At 38.5% G+C, this 22,383-nt stretch overlaps 1 protein-coding gene across 3 annotated transcripts in view; it reads left to right on the forward strand.

The window, feature by feature from the left end:
* HACL1 (2-hydroxyacyl-CoA lyase 1) overlaps window positions 1-22,383 on the forward strand; it is a 40,220-nt gene that overhangs the window by 3,198 nt on the left and 14,639 nt on the right. For all 3 annotated transcript variants that reach the window (XM_050777573.1, XM_050777582.1, XM_050777578.1), the window contains exons 3-9: window positions 1,855-1,895; window positions 5,644-5,724; window positions 7,730-7,802; window positions 11,124-11,201; window positions 12,360-12,454; window positions 14,701-14,813; window positions 17,949-18,084. In XM_050777573.1, coding sequence (XP_050633530.1) covers window positions 1,855-1,895; window positions 5,644-5,724; window positions 7,730-7,802; window positions 11,124-11,201; window positions 12,360-12,454; window positions 14,701-14,813; window positions 17,949-18,084 — 617 coding nt within the window. The remainder of the gene's footprint in view (window positions 1-1,854; window positions 1,896-5,643; window positions 5,725-7,729; window positions 7,803-11,123; window positions 11,202-12,359; window positions 12,455-14,700; window positions 14,814-17,948; window positions 18,085-22,383) is intronic.

Below are 22,383 nucleotides of genomic sequence, written 5' to 3' on the forward strand. Positions count from 1 at the left end.
GGCTCATGCCTGTAATCTCAGCACTTTGGGAGGCCAAGGTGGGCGGATCACCTGAGGTCAGGAGTTTGAGACCAGCCTGACCAACATGGAGAAACCCTGTTTCTACTAAAAATACAAAATTAGCTGGCTGTGGTGACGCATGTTTGTAATACCAGCTACTCGGGAAGCTGAGGCAGGAGAATTGCTTGAACCTGGGAGGTGGAGGTTGCTGTGAGCCAATATTGCGCCATTGCACTCCAGCCTGGGCAACAAGAGCGAAACTGCGTCTCAAAAAAGAAAAACAAAACTGTTACCTCTCAACTTTTGACATTTCGTACCAGAGGAATATACTTTTTGTCACATGTTGTATGTTTTGCATTGCCTAGCAACATTTCTTACCTAGCTATCATAAGTGGGCAATTCTTTTGGGTGTCTAAATAAAGTGTTCTTATTGCAGCAGGTATTTACATGCCTGCATTTCTTAGGAGTTGTCTTATTCTTCTAATGTGAATTTGGCCTTATGTGCAAAAGGGAAGAGAGACAGGACCAGTAGAGAATAGCAACACAGGAAAAGAGCAACGCCTTTTGTGCAGGTTCTCAGTGGGTATATGATAGTAGAGACAGTTGAGATTGTGATCCATAAACATTTCCTTTCTGTTTTTTTTTTTTACATTTATGTTCTTAATGTGGATTTCTTTAAGACAGTATACTACTTCATTTAAAGCTGAGTGAAGGCTAGGAAATACACAATCTATTGTTATTTCTAAAGAAATGAGAAGAAATAATACTGGGAAAAAAAATGATGTCACAAACTAAGAAGAAGAATTTGAGAGAGCACTCAGCATTTTCCCAGGTTATCTTGTGTGCATTTAATTTAGTGCCCCCTCTCTTCCTGATTATGAGCTAAAGTAGAGTTACAAGGTAAAAACTATCCATATGCAGGCCATAAAGGAAATCTCAATAAATTGCCAAGGATTGAAAGCTTGCAGTATGTGTGACCTGACCATGTGGAAGTAAAGTGGAACTCGGTAACAGATCACTGAGAAGAATCTCAAACATTTGGAAATTAAGCAACATAGTTTTTGGTATTGTGTAAATATTTGAAAAGATTAACAAGATGAATAAACTTCAAGATAGACTGATTGAGAATAAAAGAGAAAACAGATTACCAATGTCAGGAATAAAAAAAGGAGATATCACTACAGATCCTAATTAGCCAATAGGTTGAAGAAGAAATCACAATGGAAAGTAGAAAATATTTTGAATGGAATGATAATGAAAAGATGCAATCTCAAACTTGTAACCTATAACTAAAGCAGTTCTTAGAGGGAATCATTTTAAACAAATCTATTAGTAAAGAAAATTAAAAACCAGTGTTCTAAATTTGTATTTTAAGAAGCTGGAAAAAGAAAAGCAAATCAAATTCAAAATGACTGAAATAATAAATACGAGAACAGAAATCAATGAAATAGAAAACAATAGAGAAATACCAACAAAGGCACAAATATGTTCTTTGAAAAGATGGATAAATTTGATAAACGCCTCATGAGACCGATGAAGAATAAAAGAATGAAAACAAATTACCAATATCATTAATAAAATAGGACATTCCTGTTGATCCTGCAGATACTTAAGCAATCGTAAGAGGATGTTTCGAATAACACACATATGAACAAATTTCCTGAAAAACTGAAAATTAGATAATTTTAACCATTATTTGAAATTTTTGCATAGAACATTTATTACTAAGATGGAAAGTGTTTTAATTCTGCCTTTACCATTACATTTTTGTCTCTTAATGTAATAGTAAGTTGCTCTCGTAAATGTACTATAAGGATCCCAATATGCTCAAGTCCCAGTGTTCTTTCTTCATAGGCTTGTTATGGTGCCTCCGCGATTGGATATCTGACAGGCAGGTAAACTAAAATCTGTTTCACTTCAATTTAATATTTTGGGGTAGAGCTATTATGTCTTTCAGCTGAAGGGTGAGTTCATTTGGAAAGATTATAGAAGAATATATTAAATAACAAGATAAAAAAATTGAAAACTCTCTGAGAGCCACATCAAAAGAATAATGATACCAGAAGTGTTTTAGAGTGGAACACATTGCCATTTTGCAGGTGAATCACTGGTGATCAGATAGTGAGTTGATGTGTGATACCTTGTGTTGGATCTCACAACTACACCCCAGCACACTTAATACAAAAATGCTTGGTTCAAAATGTGGCTGTTGGGACCTGTTTCATGCATTCTGATTTTTTAGTGTGTATCCATGTTACCTAACTACTACTCCCTTTTTATTATTAAAAATTAATACATTTTAAAAATGTTCATTTTGGAAAACTTGGAAAATATAGAAAGCATCAAGAAAAAATGAAAATCGACTGGGCACGGTGGCTCACACCTGTAATACCAGCACTCTGGGAGGTTGAGGCGGGTGGATCCCCTGAGGTCAGGAGTTTGAGACCAGCCTGGCCAACATGGTGAAACCCCATCTCTACTAAAAATACAAAAATCAGCCTCATGTGGTGGCATGCGCCTGTAATCCCAGCTACTCAGAAGGCTGAGGCAGGAGAATCGGCTTGAACCTGGGAGGCGGAGGTTGCAGTGAGCTGAGATTGCGCCACTGCGCTCCAGCCTGGGCGATAGAGCGAGACTCCGTCTCAAAAAAAAAAAAAGGAGAACAAGATGAAGAGAATGAAAATCACCTATGATCTCACAACTGTTAAGAATTGGTCATTTTCTTCCGATTTTTTTCCCCTACAGTTGTATTTTTTAAACAGAATTTGGACTCTCACGGTAATATGTATCATACTTTTTTCATTTATATTACATTTGTATTTTTTTATTTGTTTGTTTGTTTTTTGAAGTCTCGCTCTGTCGCCCGGGCTGGAGTGCAGTGGCCAATTCAGCTCACTACAAGCTCCGCCTCCCGGGTTCCCGCCATTCTCCTGCCTCAGCCTCCCGAGGTAATGGGATACAGTCGCCCGGCTAGCTTTTTGTATTTTTTTAGTAGAGATTTCACTGTTTGGTTCGATCTCCTGACCTTGATCCGCCCGTCTCGGCCTCCCAATGGGATTACAGGCTTTTATATGACTTTTAATACACTTTCTAATTTCCAAAAATGAAACTAGTAATTTAGTTGCTAAGAAATGTAAACTAATAAGATCTCAAAGTCTAGACCTCACCAGAACAGTTTTTTTTCTGTGATAAGAAACTTGTGAATTTGAGCCTGAAGAAAATAGGCCATCAAGTAACACTATTGTCAGCATTTTCTGCCACTTTATTTACGTATGACAAATATTTTTAATCTTTTCGTTTAGCTTGGAAAGCATTTAAATTATAGTTATTAATTGATGCCTTAATGTAAAAAATGCTAGAACAATGATTAAGACAATGGTTAAAAGTTCATACTTTTTTTTTTTCTTTTTCGTTTTTTCTTTTGAGATGGAGTCTTACTCTGTCGCCTGGCTGGACAGTGCAGTGGTGCGTGATCTCAGCTCACTGCAACCTCTGCCTCCTGGATTCTAGCAATCCTCCTGCCTCAGCCTCCTGAGTAGCTAGGACTACAGGAGTGCACCACCATGCCCAGCTAATTTTTGTAATTTAGTAGAGATGGGGTCTCACCATGTTGGCCAGGATGGTCTTTATCTCTTGACCTTGTGTTCCGCCGGCCTCGGCCTCCCAAAGTGCTGGGATTATAGGTGTGAGCCACCGTGCCTGGCGTAGAAGTTTGTATTTAAACATTTTTTGCTATTTGAATGAACTTCTGGAACTGCACTGGCAAGTATAGTAGCCACGAGCGATATGTACCTGTTTACATTTAAATTCATTAAAATTAAATAATATTTAAATCATAGTTCATCAGTTTGTAGTAGCCACATTTCAGGTGCTCAGCAACCATGTCAGTAGTGGCTACCGTATCATACTGCAAATGCAGAACATTTCTATTACTATACAAAGTTCTGTTGGATAGCACTGTTCTAGAAGTTTAGTTTACTTGGTGATAATTACTTATTTTCAAGTCTGTCTTGAACAGAAATTTTTAAGAAATTATTTTATAAATGTAAAGTGGCAAACTGAATTATATTAAGATACCTTTTCCCTGAGTGCTTTAAGCTTAGAAAGTCACACCGAAGGGTAAAACATTCAAGTTGAATATTTATTTGGAGTCTCACTCTCGCCCCCAGGCTGGCGTGCAGTGGCACCATCTCGGCTTGCTGCAACCTCCACCTCCCAGGTTCCAGCAATTCTCCTGCCTCAGCCTCCCAAGTAGCTGGGACTACAGGTGCACACTACCACACTCAGCTAGCTTTTATATTTTTTATAGAGACAGGGTTTCACCATATTTCCCAGGCTGGTCTTGAACTCCTGGGCTTCAGTGATCCATCTTCCTCAGCCTCTCAACATGCTGGGATTACAGACATCAGCCACTGCCCTCAGCCTCAAGTTCAGTTTTAAAAGATTTTGGGGGCCGGGCGTGATGGCTCATTCCTGTAATCCCAGCACTTTGGGAGGCTGAGGCGGGCGGATCACCTGAGGTCAGGAGTTTGAGACCAGCCTGACCAACATGGTGAAACCCCCATCTCTACTAAAAATACAAAAATTAGCCGGGCATAGTGGCAGGCGCCTGTAATCCCAGCTACTTGGGAGGCTGAGGCAGGAGAATCACTTGAATCCAGGAGGTGGAGGTTGCAGTGAGCTGAGATCGAGCCATTGCACTCCAGCCTGGAGGACAAGAACTAGACTTCGTCTCAAAAAAAAAAAAAAAAAAAAAAAAAAAGATTTTGGGCAAAGCACTTTGCGGATCACGAGGTCGGGAGATCAGAATTACTTTCCTATCAAAGATCAGTTGACGTTAGTGAGCTAGATTTCCATTTGCCTCAAAAAAAAAAAAAAAAAAAAAAAAAAAATCAGTTGACGTTATATTTATTTGTTAAGAAATGAAAAAAACCTGTTTTTCATACAAAAGTGAACTCAGCAGTCAAAAATTTGCTTTTGTAGGCCATTAACTTGATTTAGCCCAGATGTAGGATCAAAATAAGTGGTTAGTGATATAAGGTGTGAAAATGATAGGTACCTTATTTCTTGCAAGAAATCCGATAAATATAATCTTTCTTTTTTTGGGCCAGGCATGCTGGCTTATGCTTGTAATCCCAGCACTTTGGGAAGCCAAGGCAGGCGGATCGCTTGAGCCCAGGAGTTCAAGAGCAGCCTGGGCAACATGGTGAAATCCTGTCTCTACCAAAAAAAAAATACAAAAAATTAGCCAGGCGTGGTGGCATCTGCCTGTAGTCCCAGTTACTTGGGAGGCTGTGGTGGGAAGATTACCTGAGCCTAGGAGGTTGAGGCTGCAGTGAGCCCTGATCGTGCCACTGCACTCCAACCTGGGCGACAGAGTGAGATGCTATCTCAAAAAAAAAAAAAAAAAAAAGTATGTGTGTATATATATATATATGTGTGTGTATATATATATACACACACACACACATATATATAAATTTTTTATTAAGAATATTCTAATAATTATTTTACCAGTTATACTATAGACCTGTAGGTCTTTCTTTTGAAGTCCAAGATTGCCGTGTTTCACACTAAAGTGTTATGAATCAGTTGTTAACATTTGACTTGATTTTAATAAAATAAATTCTGTTTTGCTTTTAGGCCAGGAGTCTGCCTTGTTGTTTCTGGCCCAGGTCTCATCCACGCCTTGGGTGGTATGGCAAATGCAAACGTGAACTGCTGGTAATCATGCTATTATTACTGAAAACATTTTCTTAAAAAGGTCACTGCAGGATTTTACTGAGTAGAGCTAATACTGATCTAGGGTAGAAAGACTTGGAAAAAAAACCCTTCAATTCTTAGAAACCGAAAGTGGAAAGTTACTGGGGAGGGAATGAGGAGGAGGAGGAGGGGGAATAGGGAGCTAGGTCAAAGGGTACAAAGTTTCAGTCAAGTAGAACAAAGCCTGGAGATCTAATGTACAACATGAAAGCTGTAGTTAATAATATTGTGTATTGTAAATTTGCAAAGAGAGTAAATTTTAGGTACTTTTACCAAAAAAGTGACTATTTCTACAGTATCTTAGGAAAAAAGTACCATGAATGTGTTAATTTGCTTGACTGTAGTAATCATTTCACTATATGTGTGTCAAAACATCATATGGTATTCCTTAAATATATATAACTAACAAAAGAATATTAGGACGAAAGTTCAAAGCACCAGCAATTTATTTACTTAGAGACGAACACTTTTTCTTTTTTTTCTTTTTTGACGCGGAGTCTCACTCTGTCACCTAGGCTGGACTGCAGTGGTGCAATCTTGGCTCACCACAACCTCTGCCTCCCAGGTTCAAGTGATTCTCCTACCTCAGCCTCCCAAGTAGCTGGGATTACAGGCCCCCGCCACCACGCCCGGCTAATTTTTGTATTTTTAGTAAAGACGAGGTTTCGTCATGCTGGCCAGGCTGGTCTCAAACTCCTGACCTCAGGTGATCCACCTGCTTCGGCCTCCCAAAGTGCTGGGATTACAGGCATGAGCCACCGCACCCAGCTGAGATAAACACTTTTAACATTTTAGAGTTTCCTAATATGTGTGTGTATGTGTGAATGTGTATGTAGTTCTATTTACTTTAAGTGATGAATTGTTTTTTTAAAGATCCCAGCTCAGTGTGTAAAAATGTGGCCAATTTTTCACCTTGTTTGGCATAGGTAGGAAGATATTTAAAATTCTTATATTCATTTAGTTTGCTTTATATATAAACTACTTAGTACTTATTCTCTGATCTTGCCCTTAACTCCATCTCTGGCACGTTACCAATGAGATCAGGTTGAAGGGGGTTAGGTTCTAATCAATTTGGAACATATTTAATCTTTCTAGTGGAAAGGACATTGTTTTCTTTCTTGCCCTGTGTTTCTTATAGTTTCTTCTTTACTTTCCTTTTGATCTTTCTCTTCTTTATCTACTTAAAGGTGTTACATTTTTTAAGTACCTTAGGGTTTGCCATATCTTTTTTTTTCCACATTGAAGGGTAAGAATTTCATTGCTGAGGAATGTCACTTATTTTGTAATTTCCAAATATATTCACTTAGGAAAGTGTAAAATTTTTCTTCCCCTTGTCCCAAAAGTAATAAGAAAGGCATAAAAATTTATTTTATGTCAGTATACAGGGAAGTTTAGCATCAGCATCCAAAAGGGGAAGAAGGGAAGAAAAACTATACATTTTGTCTTTTTCTGATATTGAGGGAAGTTCTGTCATATCAGGTTGCTTCCTAGCTATTTTTTAATCAACAGTTTCTTTTTTTTCTTTCTTTTCGTTCTTTCGTTCTTTCGACAGAGTCTTGCTCTGTCACCCAGGCTGGAGTGCAGTGGCACAATCTTGGCTCTCTGTAACCTCTACCTCCTAGGTTCAAGCAATTCTCCTACCTCAGCCTCCTGAGTGACTGGGATTACAGGTGCCTGCCACCATCCCCAGCTAATTTTTGTATTTTGTATAGAGCTAGGGTTTCACCATGTTGGCCAGGCTGGTCTTGAACTCCTGACTTCAAGTGATCCACCCGCCTCGGCCTCCTAGAGTGCTGGATTACAGGCATGAGCCACCTTGCCCAGCCTTAATCTACAGTTTCTAAGAGAAAAATATAATATTCTCTCCCTTTAACATTTATTATTTGTTATGAATTAGACATTCTGTTTAGTGTTTCACATGATGATCTCATTTGTAATTATCTTGTTAAAAAAATGACTGTTTCAGGCCCTTGCTTGTGATTGGTGGTTCCCCTGAAAGAAACCAAGAAACGATGGGAGCTTTCCAGGAGTTTCCTCAGGTATCCAACTTTAAGATGTTATTTTTTTAATTTTTAATTTTTGAAACAGGATCTTGCTTTGTTGCCCAGGCTGGAGTGTGATGGTGCGATCTCAGCTCACTGCAGTCTTGACCTCCTGACCTCAAGCAATCCTCCCACTTTGGCCTCCCAAGCAGCTGGGACTACAGATTCGCACCACCATGCCTGGCTAATTTTTGAATTTTTTGTAGAGACGAGGTTTCACCATGTTGCCCAGGCTGGTCTTGAACTCCTGAGCTCAAGTGATCTGCCCGCCTTAGCTTTCCAAAGTGCTGGGATTACAGGCATGAGCCACCGCACCTGGCCTGCAACTCTTAAGATTTTGGTAACACGATACATACACACCATTAAGAGTTAGGGAGAAGATTAAAAAAACCCTCCTGTTTGCAAAATAAAATAAATAAATTAGAAGTACCTGAAGTAACTTAAAGGTAATTATCTTGAGCTACTATAAGACAACCTCAGGGTGGGTATTAAGGGTAAGCTTAGGCCCTGCTTAGAAACAAGCTTTTAAGAAATACACCTTTGTGGCCGGGCGCGGTGGCTCAAGCCTGTAATCCCAGCACTTTGGGAGGCCGAGGCGGGTGGATCACGAGGTCAGGAGATCGAGACCATCCTGGCTAACACAGTGAAACCCCGTCTCGACTAAAAATACAAAAAACTAGCCGGGCGTGGTGGCGGGCGCCTGTAGTCCCAGCTACTCGGAGGCTGAGGCAGGAGAATGGTGTGAACCTGGGAGGCGGAGCTTGCAGTGAGCCGGGATCACGCCACTGCACTCCAGCCTGGGTGACACAGCGCGAGACTCCGTCTCAAAAAAAAAAAAAAAGAAATACACCTTTGTGACAGGATTTTAAGCTCTGAAAATAGGCTCTTAAAAGAGTCAAGAAGAGGTAGGAATAAAAATGATTTTGGACTATGCCTCCCAGACTTTAGGGAAATAAATGAGAGGAAAAATCTTACTCAAAATGATTGTCAGTAGACTCTGGGTAAGCATATTTTTGTTTTAGAAGGAGGAAAGAAAGCATTTCAAAATTAAAAGAAACTTGAAAGAATGTATCAACAAAATGCTATAGTTTTAAGAATAAAGCTCTCACGCCTGTAATCCTAGCACTTTGGGAGGCCAAGGTGGGCAGATCATGAGGTCAGGAGATCAAGACCATCCTGGCTAACACGGTGAAACTCCATCTCTACTAAAAATACAAAAAAATTAGCCGGGCTTGGTGGTGGGCACCCGTAATCCCAGCTACTCGGGAGGCTGAGGCAGGAGAATGGCATGAACCTGGGAGGCAGAGCTTGCAGCGAGCCGAGATCGAGCCACTGCACTCCAGTCTGGGCGAAAGAGCGAGACTCTGTCTCAAATAAATAAATAAATAAATAAATAAAAATAAAGCTAGACAAGGTGTTTCATAACTGTATTCCTAGCTACTCAGCTGCTAGGCTGAGGTGGGAGAATTGCTGGAGCCCAAACGTTTGAGACCAGTCTGTGTAACATATTCAGGTCTTGTCTCTTTCTTTTTTTTCTCTCTCTTTTTTGAGACAGGGTATGACTGTGTTGCCTAGTCTGGAGTGCAGTGGTGCGATCTTGGCCCACTGCAACCTCCTGGGCTTAAGCCATCCTCCCACCTCAGCCTCCCAAGTGGCTGGGACTATAGATAGGCACACACCACCATGCCCAGATAATTTTTGTACTTTTTGCAGAGACAGTGTTTTGCCATGTTGCCCAGGCTGGTCTTGAACTACTGACCTCAAGTGACCCACCCACCTTGGCCTCCCAGAGTGCTGGGATTATAGGCATGAGCCACCACACCCATCCAAGAGACCTTGTCTTTTTTTTTTTAAAAAAAGGAACAGTTGTAGGAAACAAATAGATGAAAGTGAATGATTGACACTTAAGATGCAAATATATTTGAGCATTTACAGGGACAAAGTTAAAATCATTAGACAGCCGGGCACAGTGTCTCATCCCTGTAATCACAGCACTACTTTGGGAGGCCCAAGCGGATAGATCACTTGAGGTCAGGAATTTGACACCAGCCTGGCTAACATGTTGAAACCCTGTTTCTACTAAAAAATACAAAAATTAGCCGGGCTTGGTGGCAGGTGCCTGTAATCCCAGCTACTTGGGAGGCTGAGGCAGGAGTATCCCTTGAACCCAGGAGGCAGAGGTTGCAGTGAGCCGAGATTGCACCACTATACTCCAGTCTGGGTGACAAGAGCGACACTCTGTCTCAAAAATAAATACATAAATAAAATCATTAGACAAAGTCTATTTGTAAATCAGGAATCATTGTTGAGAACTTCAAAACATAAACTTTCATATATGATAAACTAAAATACTGAACTGTAGTATAGGTTAATGCAGAAATTATATTTTTATACTCTTAGAAATGAATTAAAGTTTTATTTAGTTAATGGTAGACGATAACAACAGTTATTTAAAAGATGCTGATGTGTTTGGAAAATAAGTAGAGCAGATAAGTTAATTAAAAGGAAATCTAAAGTTACTGTAGAAACTATATAGGTGAAAAAGAAAACAGGATAAATGTCCACTATATATTTTTTTCCTGAAATGGAAAATAATAGTTTATTAGATCAAATTTAAAAACAGAAGAGGAAGAATCCAAATATCTGTTTTTTGTGGAAGTCCTTAAAACTAAAGGACATGAACATAGACTGAAAATCATGGGGTGATCTTAATTTTGTCATGCCTGGGACTATCAGTTTTTCATAGATTTCATACTGAAATTGTAAAACTGTTTCAAGAGAAACAGTTTCTATATAATGCCTCAAGATATATTAAGCAGTGAAAAATTATCACTACTGAATTCATATGTTCTAAACACCATAGCAAGAAGGCACATAAAAGGAACACTGGCAGAAATGTAAGAATAGATTATTATTATAACAAAATATAACAGATGAAGTTACATATTCTTATCTGTGAAATTGCTGGATCCAAAGATACGCTGATTTAAATTTTTTGTAGATTGTGTTAACTTCCTTTCCCATTTATAGTCTCACCAGCAGTTTGTAGAATTTTCCTGTGTTGTGTTGGATGGTGGGTATTATCAAACTTTTGCATCTTTGCCAAAAGATTTTGCATCTTTGGTATGATATGCTTCCTGAATCATACCAAGGCAAAACTTTGTGCTTTGAATAGGCTTTTAAGGGACAGTCTAGGTAATGCATTTTCTCCATCTTGCCTCTAAACATAAAAGAAACTAATTATTAACATTTTGTCTTCTTTCAGGAGAGTAATATGATTGTGAGCTGAATTTTAAGTGATTTTCATTTTCCCCGTAGGTTGAAGCTTGTAGATTATATACCAAGTTCTCTGCCCGTCCAAGCAGCATAGAAGCTGTTCCTTTTGTTATTGAAAAGGTATGGTATTTAGTAACAAGCTCTCCAAGTCAACTGATTTTTCTCAGTTGCTTATATTTAATGTTATTCTTATTCTCAGAAGAATGAGTGACAAATTGGAATATACTCAGGCAGTTAAAAATGGCATTGTTAGAAAACTATTTACATTTTAATGTTCACTGTCATTACATTTAATTATAGAGAGGTAAAATAAGTTATTTTTGGAAAAAGTTTCTCCTGTGTTTTAGTTTTTAAAATTACCTTTTTAATTATACAAAAGTAAAGAGAAAGGTTTATAATGAACCCCTGAGTACCTTTTCTCTTGTGCTTTTGCAAAAGATTATTTTTGAAAATTGGGACTAAACCAAAACCCTCTAAGACCCTCTGTTCGTTAATTAAACAGCATACAGGTTGATTATTCCTTACCTGAAATGCTTTTCAGAAGGGTTTCTGACTGCAGATTTTTTCAGATTTTAGAATATTTGCATATATATAACGAGACATCTTGGGGATACGACCCAAGTCTAAATATGAAATTCATTTATGTTTTATATGTGCCTTATATACATAGTCTGATGATAACTTTATTTTTCCCTTGGGGACGCTGAATAAACTGTTTAGACACCTGCATTTTGACTGTGAGCTGTCACATGAGGTCAGATGTGGAATTCTCCACTTGTATCATCATGTTGGCACACACAAAGTTTCACATTTTGGGAGATTTTGGATTTTTGGATTACAGATAATCTGTATTATAAATTATAATCAGCATTTATACATGAAATTATGTTTGAGCTGTTTCAAAACCAGGAGTTACAGAAACCGTTTGATACATGTAACAACATCACAGTTTCTGAAAACACTGCCAGATTATTAAGATTAGGGAGCAGGTGAAAGTACATATTACAGTGCAAAAACTTGGCAGGCAGAGCCTGGTGAATAATTTCCAAAACTAAAGTGTAATAGAACATGAATTTTAAAGCCCTAAATGAATACTTTCTTATCTGTCTCCCTTTTAAATAAAAAATCTTTAAAACTGTAGTCAATAGAAGACATTTCAATTGTGATCATCAGAAAGATGAAAATAGTGTTCATAATTACAGTTTTAAATTATCTTTGAGTAGAATATGATAAGACTGAGATTTTACAAATCTTTTCTTCTACTTGTAATGAACGTAGGCAGTGAGAAGCAGTATCTATGGTCGTCCAGGTGCTTGCTATGTTGACATACCAGCAGATTTTGTGAACCTTCAGGTGAATGTGAGTTCTATAAAGTGAGTAATAGTTATGCTGGAATTCTTTCTTCAATGTACATGTATTATCATAATGCCTACCTTTCTAGAAGAATTTACCCAGCAGTTTATAAGTTAATTTCCATTTGTCTTAACTTGATGATTTAGTAATTAAACTGAATCCTAGCCAAAGGGCTTAATTCTCTTAATTAAAATGATATTAGTAGGTATTTCTGGATTTAATTACTAAACCAAATACTTAGAACGTCCTGAACTCCTCGTTGAAATTATTCCTCCATTAACCATAAATATACATCCCTTGTTAATGTAGTATGGGTCCTTGAGAATCTTTATAATGTAAGCCAAGAGGTTCGGTGATTATTAAAAATTATTAAGACTCAGGATAAAAAACATCTAGCTGTCTCTCTCTGTGGTTAACAAATATTCCAATATAGAGGTTTCTATGATTTCTCATATTCTCATATTTCTTAAATAAACACTAAGTGAAAAGAAGTACAAAAATCATTTTTCACTGATATCTAAGTCATCCCCTGATAAGGATAGGTACTTGGGGTTAAAGCATCATGGGTACCGTTTAGTGCATTTCTGCTGTTGTGGACCAAATGGATCTTTAGTGACTACAGAGAGAGTGGGTCTTACTGTTTACTCTGTGTACCAAAGAGTGATTTTTTTTGTTTTTTTTTTTGAGACCGAGTCTCTCCCTGTTGCCCAGGCTGGAGTGCAGTGGCACAATCTCAGCTCACTGCAACCTCTGCCTCCCAGGTTCAAGCGATTCTTCTGCCTCAGCCTCCCAAGTAGCTGGGATTACAGGCGCCTGCCACCATGCTCGGCTAATTTTTGTATTTTTAGTAGAAACAGGGTTTCACCATGTTGGCCAGGCTGGTCTCGAACTCCTGACCTCATGATCTGCCAACCTTGGCCTCACAAAGTGCTGGGATTACAGGCATGAGCCACCGTGCCTGGCCAGGAGTGATTTTTATTTGAGAGAGCTGGATAAAAAAGACATCTGTTTATTCTGCCTAATAGCTGAACATGATAATCAAAATAATACTAAGGGGAGGATGGCAAGCTCAGGTAAGTTAACTCTGTAAGCCTTCTTTTAAATTTTATACAGATTGTCCTTTTCTATTATATGTCTAAATATTTTGACAATATGTCTAAATTTTATACAGTATAATTTATGTTAATTAGAATAAATGAAATGTCACAGGACTTGGTGTCCAGAAATACTTGACTGTGACAGTTTGAATATTTATTTTACTAATGCATATTGTGATACTAAAATATTAACACCCAGTGAGTGGAAATGTAGTGAGGCCAGGTGTGGTGGCTCACATCTGTAATCCCAGCACTTTGGGAGGCCGAGGTGGGTGGATCACCTGAGGTAGGAGTTTGAGACCAGCCTGGCCAACATGGTGAAACCCCATCTCTACGAAAAATACAAAAATTAGCCAGGCTTGGTGAGATGTGCCTGTAGTCCCAGCTACTCAGGAGGCTGAGGCAGGAGAATCACTTGAACTCGGGAAATGGAAGTTGCAGTGAGCTAAGTTCGCACCACTGTACTCCAGCCTGGGTGACAGAGTAAGACTCTGTCTCCAAAAAAAAAAAAAAAGAAATGTGGTAAGGTGTTTAAAAGCATGGACTTTGGAGACAGAATGACTGGTTCAATCCAGTCTCTGCCATGTGCCATCTGGAGATCTTGGATAAGTTACTTTCTCTGAGTCCTTTTTTTTCCTCAGTGGTGAAGTGGAGATGATGTTAATACCTAACCTCATTGTTTTGACAGATAAATGAGAATAAATGGCACATAGCAAACATTAGATTTTATTATGTTTTTACTGTTAAGACAGCTGCTACTGCTACTGCAGTACAAAGCCATTAACTCAGATTTTCTGTCAATGAATTGACCATTTCACTGGCTATTAGATGATATCAGGGAATAACTCTTAATTTACCAGATGTGATAATGATGTGATAGTTGAATATAGGAGAAGGTCCTTATTATTCACAGCTGCACGGAGAAATTTTTAAGGGTAAAGTGTCTTGATGCCTATTATTTACTTTAGAATAGTTCAGGAAAAATAAATGCATGTTTATGTGTGTATATATGAAACAAATGTGGTAAAATGATATTAAGTTGTTAGATCTATATGGGGGTATGTGGGGACTTATTGTACTATTTTTTCTACCTTTCTATATATTTGAAATTTTCACAATAAAAAGATCAGAGCTGGCCTCTTTTAATTAATAGGGCTCTTTTTTTCCAGGCACGTGGAGCGCTGCATGTCACCTCCTATTAGCATGGCAGAAACCTCTGCTGTGTGCACGGCAGCTTCTGTTATTAAGAATGCCAAACAGCCCCTTCTTATCATCGGGAAAGGTAACATGAATAGAACTCTAAATCTTGCTAGGCTTTTGAAAGTGCCAATTCTTTTTATAAACTTTTGTTGTTTATTAATGTCTGTTCTAATGTTTGAAATTGGAGTAAGAATTCTCATCATCCATTTAGCATTATTTGTTTTGAAATTATAGACATTAATGCCCAGAGATTTCACCCTTTTAAGGAAATACTACCTATTTAATTTCTTTGGTCTTATTAGTGAAATGTGTTTATTCTATTATAAAACATTTTGGAAAACCAAGAAAAGTAGAAGTTCCTTCATCTAAGGTAGCTATTTTTAACATTTAGTACATTTCTATTCCTTTTGACATATATATTACATACTGTGCTCATACTATATAGACAGTTTTGTATTCTACCTTATTCATTTAAGATTATAATATTTTTCATCTTAGAAGTATTTCCTAAGTATATTTTTTAATGTGTCTTCATGTGTACATTAACACTTACTTTCCTGGCAAATATTTAAATCTTTGCCAATTACTATTTGTTTGTTTAGAGTAGCTGTGGCAAACATGTTTGTGCCTAAAGCTTTTTCTGTATTTAGGATTTAAGATTCCTAGAAAGAAAAGTTAGAGGGTATTAATATTTTTAAGAGTTTTGTACATATTGTCATATTGCTTTCTCCAGAGGTGGTGTACCAACCAACTTATACTCCTGTCAGCAACTGATTATAGTATCCATTTCGTGTTCTAGAACGGAGGCTGCTGGGATCACCTATGACCGTGCTAATCAATTATCAACTGCTTAGGAACTAAATACGTAGAAACTAAAAATAGTTTGATAGTGTACGACAAAAAAATTGAGGTCAGAATTGAGTTGAACGTGTTATATGATGTATTAGCTCGGTGACTTTGGGAAACAACTGCTTTGAGTCTCAGATTACCTCACTTGTAAAATAGGGATATTAACTGCCTCAGTGGGATACAATTAAATAGCAAAATATGTGGAAAGCACTCAGTGGATGCTAGTTTTCATTCTTCTTTTAACAAACATTTGATGAGTGCTTATGATAAGGCAGGGATTACATAAAACATTCATGAGGGATACAGAGAAATAGTAGTTCCTACCTATTGGGGAGGGGAGATAGACCTGGTAACAAGTAAGTGCGGTATACTCTTGTGCGATGGGTACAGAGAGGCTGAGGTGGGTTTTCAAGGAAAGCAGAAACAATTTGCTTGTGTAGGTAATACGGAAGGACTATCCAGAAGAGGTGACACAACAGCTGTATCTTGAAAAAGCAGACAGTGGTTTACCAAGTGGATAGAGACCAAAGGCAAAGCAGGAAGAGAGAACTGAGTGTACAAAGACATTGAGACAGGAAGGAGAATACAAGAACACTTTCTGGATAAAAAAAGGAACTGATTTTCATCATACATGTATAAGAAGGGATTTCAAGGTAGTTTTGTAGAATGGAGCATTATATTGAATCTGCAAGTGCATGATACTATTTACTAGGATTCAGTAGAGAATTATAAATACAGAATATGGAATAATATACTAGCCTTGAAAAAGTATAAAATAGCAAAAAAATATAGTGGTCTTGATGACGTTAGAAATGGAATATTTGAACAATAAGGTATTTTTCGTGCCATCAAGGGAATAGGGTATAGGGTTATTCCCAGGCACACAACTGTGAAAACAAATGATAATGTGGGCCGAGCGGGGTGGCTCATGCCTGTAGTCCCAGCACTCTGGGAGGCTGAGGTGGGTGGATCCCCTGAGGTCAGGAGTTCAAGACCAGCCTGGCTAACATGGTGAAACCCCGTCTCTACTAAAAATACAAAAATTAGCCGGGCGTGGTGGCAGGCGCCTGTAATCGCAGCTACTTGGGAAGCTGGGGAAGGAGAATCACTTGAACCCGGGAGGCGGAGGTTGCAGTGAGCTGAGATTGCGCCATTGCACTCCAGCCTGGATGACAAGAGTGAGACTTTGCCTCAAAAAAAAAAAAAGATAATGTGTCCCACTGGGGTTAGCTCTGTTACAATCACAGAATTATAGAGCCTGTAGAAAGATCTGCATATCTTTAGAAACTTAATGCACCTTAGAATTTCCATGCCTGGACTAGGAGACCTTGTGTAGAGGAGGTTTGCTGGAGATGAGGACCAACATGTGAGGGTAGAGAGGGCTTTTCTCTTTCGGGGCAACATTCTTCCCAGGCCACCTGGGCCTCCCAATGAAGATAGTGTGTTCAGGGAATTGTAGAGTGGAGTGTAGTTCAGTAGGACCGTAGCATAGAATGGGTAAGTGACAGTAGCAAGAGCTGTGAGATGTGACTTTTGTTTTGAGATAGACATCCTTCAGAATAATTGAGAGTATTATTGGTGGAAGATTAGAACTCTTACTTTGGTAAGCATTTAAAAATAACAGCAATAAAAACTGTAGTCACAATTTGTTTTGAGTTTAAGCTCAGGTATAGGCAGAAGGAGAGTATTTGAGTATTGATCTACAAGCAATTTCGTAGGAGGTCAAGGAAGGAGGATTGCTTGAGCCCATGAGTTCAAGACCAGCAGACTTGCCTGGGCAATATAGGGAGACCTCGCCTCTTCAGAAAATTTTAAAAGTAGCTGAGTGCGGTGGTGGTGTGTGCCTGTAGTCCCAGCAACTCGGGAAGCTGAGGAGGGAAGATTACTTGAGCCAGGGGAGCAGAGGTTACAGTGAGCCAAAATTATGCTGCTGCACTCCAGCCTGGGTGATAGAGTAAGTCCCTGTCTCAAAAAATAAATAAATAAAAAGCAATTTCACATGAACTTTTTTTTTGAGACGGAGTCTTGCTCTGTCACCCAGGCTGGAGTGCAGTGGCCCGATCTCGGCTCACTGCAAGCTCCGCCTCCTGGGTTTACGCCATTCTCCTGCCTCAGCCTCCCGAGTAGCTGGGACTACAGGCGCCCGCCACCTCGCCCGGCTAGTTTTTTGTATTTTTAGTAGAGACGGGGTTTCACTGTGTTAGCCAGGATGGTGTCGATCTCCTGACCTCGTGATCCGCCCGCCTCGACCTCCCAAAGTGCTGGGATTACAGACTTGAGCCACCGCGCCCGGCCCACATGAACTTTTTTAAGGGTCACAGTGCCTAGAGCTTAACTGAATTGTCCAATGCATTTGTATTTCTTGTAGGTGCTGCTTATGCTCATGCAGAAGAGAGTATCCAGAAATTGGTGGAGCAATATAAACTGCCATTTTTGCCCACCCCTATGGGGAAGGGTGTTGTCCCTGACAACCATCCATACTGTGTAGGTGCAGCCAGATCCAGGTGTGTGGCGTTCCAGATTTTAAATACAATGGCTTGGTAGATTTTAGGCTAATTTAAATTATTTTGTGATCTTCATCTAGGATGGAGTTCTGAAAGAATCGTGAAATTTTAAGCATACCTGTTTATTTTTGGACTATCTTCTGGCTTTCCTGGTTTCATATGAGAAATCTGCAGTTATTCAAATTATTGTTGCTCTGTATGTAATATGTTGTTTTTCCATGGCTGCTCCCGATATTTTCTTTTATCTTTCGTTTCCAGCAGTTTAATTATGATGTGTCTGTACATGGTTTATTTTAATTTAGCCTGTTTGGGATTCTCAAGTCTTGAATCTGAAAATTTATTTCTTTCTCTAAATTTGTCTTTCTCTAGATTTGGAAAGTTTTCATCATTCTTTCTTCAAATATTGTTTTCTATGTCAACCTTCATCCATTTTGATATTGTCTGATATGTCCCTGAGTATCTATTCATTTCTTTTTAATTCTTTTATTTTATATTTTGTTTCTCTGCTCAGATCTTCTATTTTCACATTTCTTTCAAGAATATTTTTCTATACTTCATGATGGAGTAAGTTACAATAGTTTCTGCAGTCTTTGTTTATTAATTCCAACATCTGAGTCATCTCAGATTGGCATCTATTCATTATCTTTTATTTTGAGACTTGATCACATTTTTCTGGCTCTTTTTGTACTGAGTAATTTTGGATTGTATCCTGGATTTTTGAATATTATATTTTGAGATTCTGGGTCATATTAAATCCTCTGTAGAATGTTGATTTTTGTTGGTTTCTCTTAGCAATCAATCAACATGATTAGATTAGCTTGACTACAAATTGAAGTGTGAACTTACCATAAGTAAGTAGTTCCAGGGTCACGTAAGTTTCAGAGCCTTTGCTGTGCTGTTTTCAGGCTGTCTGCACATGCTCAGCTCAGGGGTGAGCCCCAGACATGTACTGGTTCATACCCAAATTAGAGATTTATTTTCTCTCCTCCGTAGGCTCCCTACCCCCACTCTCCCATTCTCAGGTGCCCCCTTTCCTGGCTCTTGCTGCTCCCTTATAGTATCACATAACTAAAGCTGCCCTCTGAACAAGCTGCAGAAGAAAAAAATAATGGGGATTGTCCCCATGCTCTTCAGACCACAGGAACCCTTTTTTCCAATCCCTCTTGCCTGAGAGATGACGTTTCTCTTGGAATTTCAGCTGCTTGGGAGCCACCACAATGCAGCTCTGCAGTAGGGCTGCCCTCAGAGCAGAGCTGGGAGATAAAGAAAAAAAGAAGAAAAATCTGACCATTTTCCCCTAGACTGTCCAGCTTGCAGTGGCCCTTTTCCTGATCCTTTGGCCAAAAAAACAGTTTCTCTGCGAGTTTTCGCTGCTTGCAGTTCTGCAACTAGGGCTGTCTTTGAGTGAAAGCCAGGAGACAAAACACGGGGGAGAAATACCTTGGAAACTCACCCTCTGTGTGGGTTGCTTCTTCAGACTTACCCAATCTTGGCTGGCATTGGAAGCTTCCTCTTTTTAGATTTTTAAGACATGCTTTTTAATGTACTATAACTTTTTTCTTTTTAATTTCTTGAAATGTCTTTATCATGAAATATTCTAACTATACACACAGGAAGAGAGAATAATGTAACGAACACTTACATAACCACCACTCAGTGTCAACATAAAAAGTACAGACAGATGAATCTCTAAGTAAAAAAGGTTTCATTTGGGAATAATATATAATAAGTAGGATTGCATCAGTTATTAACATTATTTTATATTGCTTTAGGGTTTTTGGGTTTTTTGGAGAGGGGGTCTTGCTCTGTTGCCCAGACTGGAGTGCAGTGGCACAATCACACCTGATTGCAACCTCTGCCTACTGGGCTAAAGCAATCCTCCCACCTCAGCCTCCCAAGTATTAATAGCTAGAACTACAGGCGTGTGCCATTACAACCTGGCTAATTTTTGTATTTTTTGTACAAACGAGGTTTCACCATGTTGCCCATGCTGGTCTTGATCTCCTGGGCTCAAGGAATCCACCCATCTAAGCCTCCCAAAGTGCTGGGATTACAGGCATGAGCCACCATGCCTGGCCTAGGGTTGGTTTTTTTTTCTTTTTAGGAAGCAAAAAATTATGGATTCATTTGCAGTCCCCTAAATATCTTTTTTGATCCCATTTTTTCCTTCCCTTTCCATAGTTTATTATTGTCACGTATTTGGTGTTCTTCATATTTTCATTCATGGGTTAAAATTAATTCTGAAGGTTTTTAATTTTTATTTTGTAGAGACAGGGCCTCACTGTGTTCCCCAGCCTGTACTCAGACCCCTAGGCTCAAGTGATCCTTCCACCTTGGCCTCCCAAAGTGCTGGGAATACAGGCGTGAACACTTGGCTTCTGAGGGCTTTGTAAATGTAATATTTGCTGCTAGATCTTTAATTGTTCCTCACTTAATGCTACCTTAATATATCATCTTTTTATTTATATTACTATATACAGTAACCAAGTTAAGTCTTACACTGTTAATTTTTTTTATACTTAGGTTAAAATGAAGTTTATCTTCAACCTAGCCAGATTTTAAGAGGATAATATTAATGACATTGCCAGTGTAAAAAAGGTTGCAAGGGGCTATAAATAATCAAATCAATGATTTCAAGAGTTTTAGAGTATCAGTAAGCAAGTCTGTCCTGCTGATTGCAGTTATCTGTTTGTTAAATTGGGTCTCATAGGACTATTACAATATTGAAGATGATTTTTGAGTATGTGCTTAATTTTTGAGTATACAATTTCTGCGAAAAATTGCATTTATCACCGAAGAAGACAAAAGCAGTAAATACAGATCCTGTATGGCAAAAGACAAGAAAAATGGGAACTAGATAAAAGACGCAGAAAAATGAGAAGTGAAAAGCAAAACAAAACCCACAGCGATGATGATAATAAACTCTCTTGGAAAAAGGCAGACATTCAGATTAGATTAGTAATAACAGCAACTATATGTGTTATAAGAGCCACATCTGAAACATAATGATACAGCTTTAAAACAAGACTGGGCAAAGATAAGTGAAGTAAAGAAAAAGCAAGCAAGGGTGGTTGTGTTATGAAAGTAAAAATCATTAAAAGATTAGAAGTTATATTGACAAAAGTATTAAAATAAATAGAACTTAGAAATCTAGTTGATACAATATTTTAGAAAGCAATTCTGGAATATGGATCAATAGTCTTAAAAATACTTCTTTCTAGGGACCAACATGAAGAGTGCATTAAGACTTAAGTATGAAGATGTGCAACCCAGCACTATTAATAACAGAATATCCAGAAATTGAGAAAACATTAAATAAATTTTGGTATATGTGTTCAGCAAAATATGTAGACTTTAAAAGTTGTATTTAAGAACTTAATGACAAAGGAAAACTTTTTTTTTTTTTTTTTTGAGACATAGTCTCGCTCTGTCGCTAGGCTGGAGTGCAGTGGCGTGATCTCTGCTCACTGCAACCTCTGCCTCTTGGGTTCAAGCGATTCTTCTGCCTCAGCCTCCCAAGTAGCTGGGACTACAGGTGCACACCACCAAGCACGGCTAATTTTTGTATTTTTAGTATAGACTGGGTTTCACCATGTTGGCCAGGGTAGTCGCCATCTGTTGACCTCGTGATCTGCCTATCTTGGCCTCCCAAAGTGTTGGGATTGCAGGCGTGAGCCACTGCACCAGGCCAGGAAAACATTTATGTAAGCAAAAGTATATGAGACAGCCAGGCACAATGGTTCATGCCTGTAATCCAAACAATTTGGGAGGCCAATGCGGGTGAATCGCTTGAGCCCAGGAGTTCGAGACCAGTCTACAAAAAATTAAAAATTAGCCAGGTGCAGTGGCACGTGCCTGTAGTCCCAACTGCTCAGGAGGCTGAGGTAGGAGGATTGCTTAAGCCTGAGAGGTAGAGAATGCGGTGAGCCATGATTGCACCACGCATTTCAGCCCAGGCGAAAGAGAGAGACTGTGTCTCAAAACAAAACAAAACAAAGTGTATGAGACAGTATTATAGTATATAAAGTCAACTATGTAAAAATATATTTGCATACAAAAAAAGAGTGGATGAAAATATGCCAGGATATTCATAATAGTTTATAAGTTGAAAGTATTATGGGGTGATTTTGTTTTTAGCCTTATACTTTTTCTGTTTTTTTCTGGATTGTCTACAGTGGACTTGTACTAATTTTTCTAATTATAAAAAAGTAATAAAAGTATAGATACAGCTTATGGTAATTTTTTAAACTTAATTTATATTTTAGATAACTATTTATATAGAATGGTTTTATAAATTAT

Source organism: Macaca thibetana, chromosome 2 (genome assembly GCF_024542745.1).
Source record: "Macaca thibetana thibetana isolate TM-01 chromosome 2, ASM2454274v1, whole genome shotgun sequence".
Classification (NCBI taxonomy): Eukaryota; Metazoa; Chordata; class Mammalia; order Primates; family Cercopithecidae; genus Macaca; species Macaca thibetana.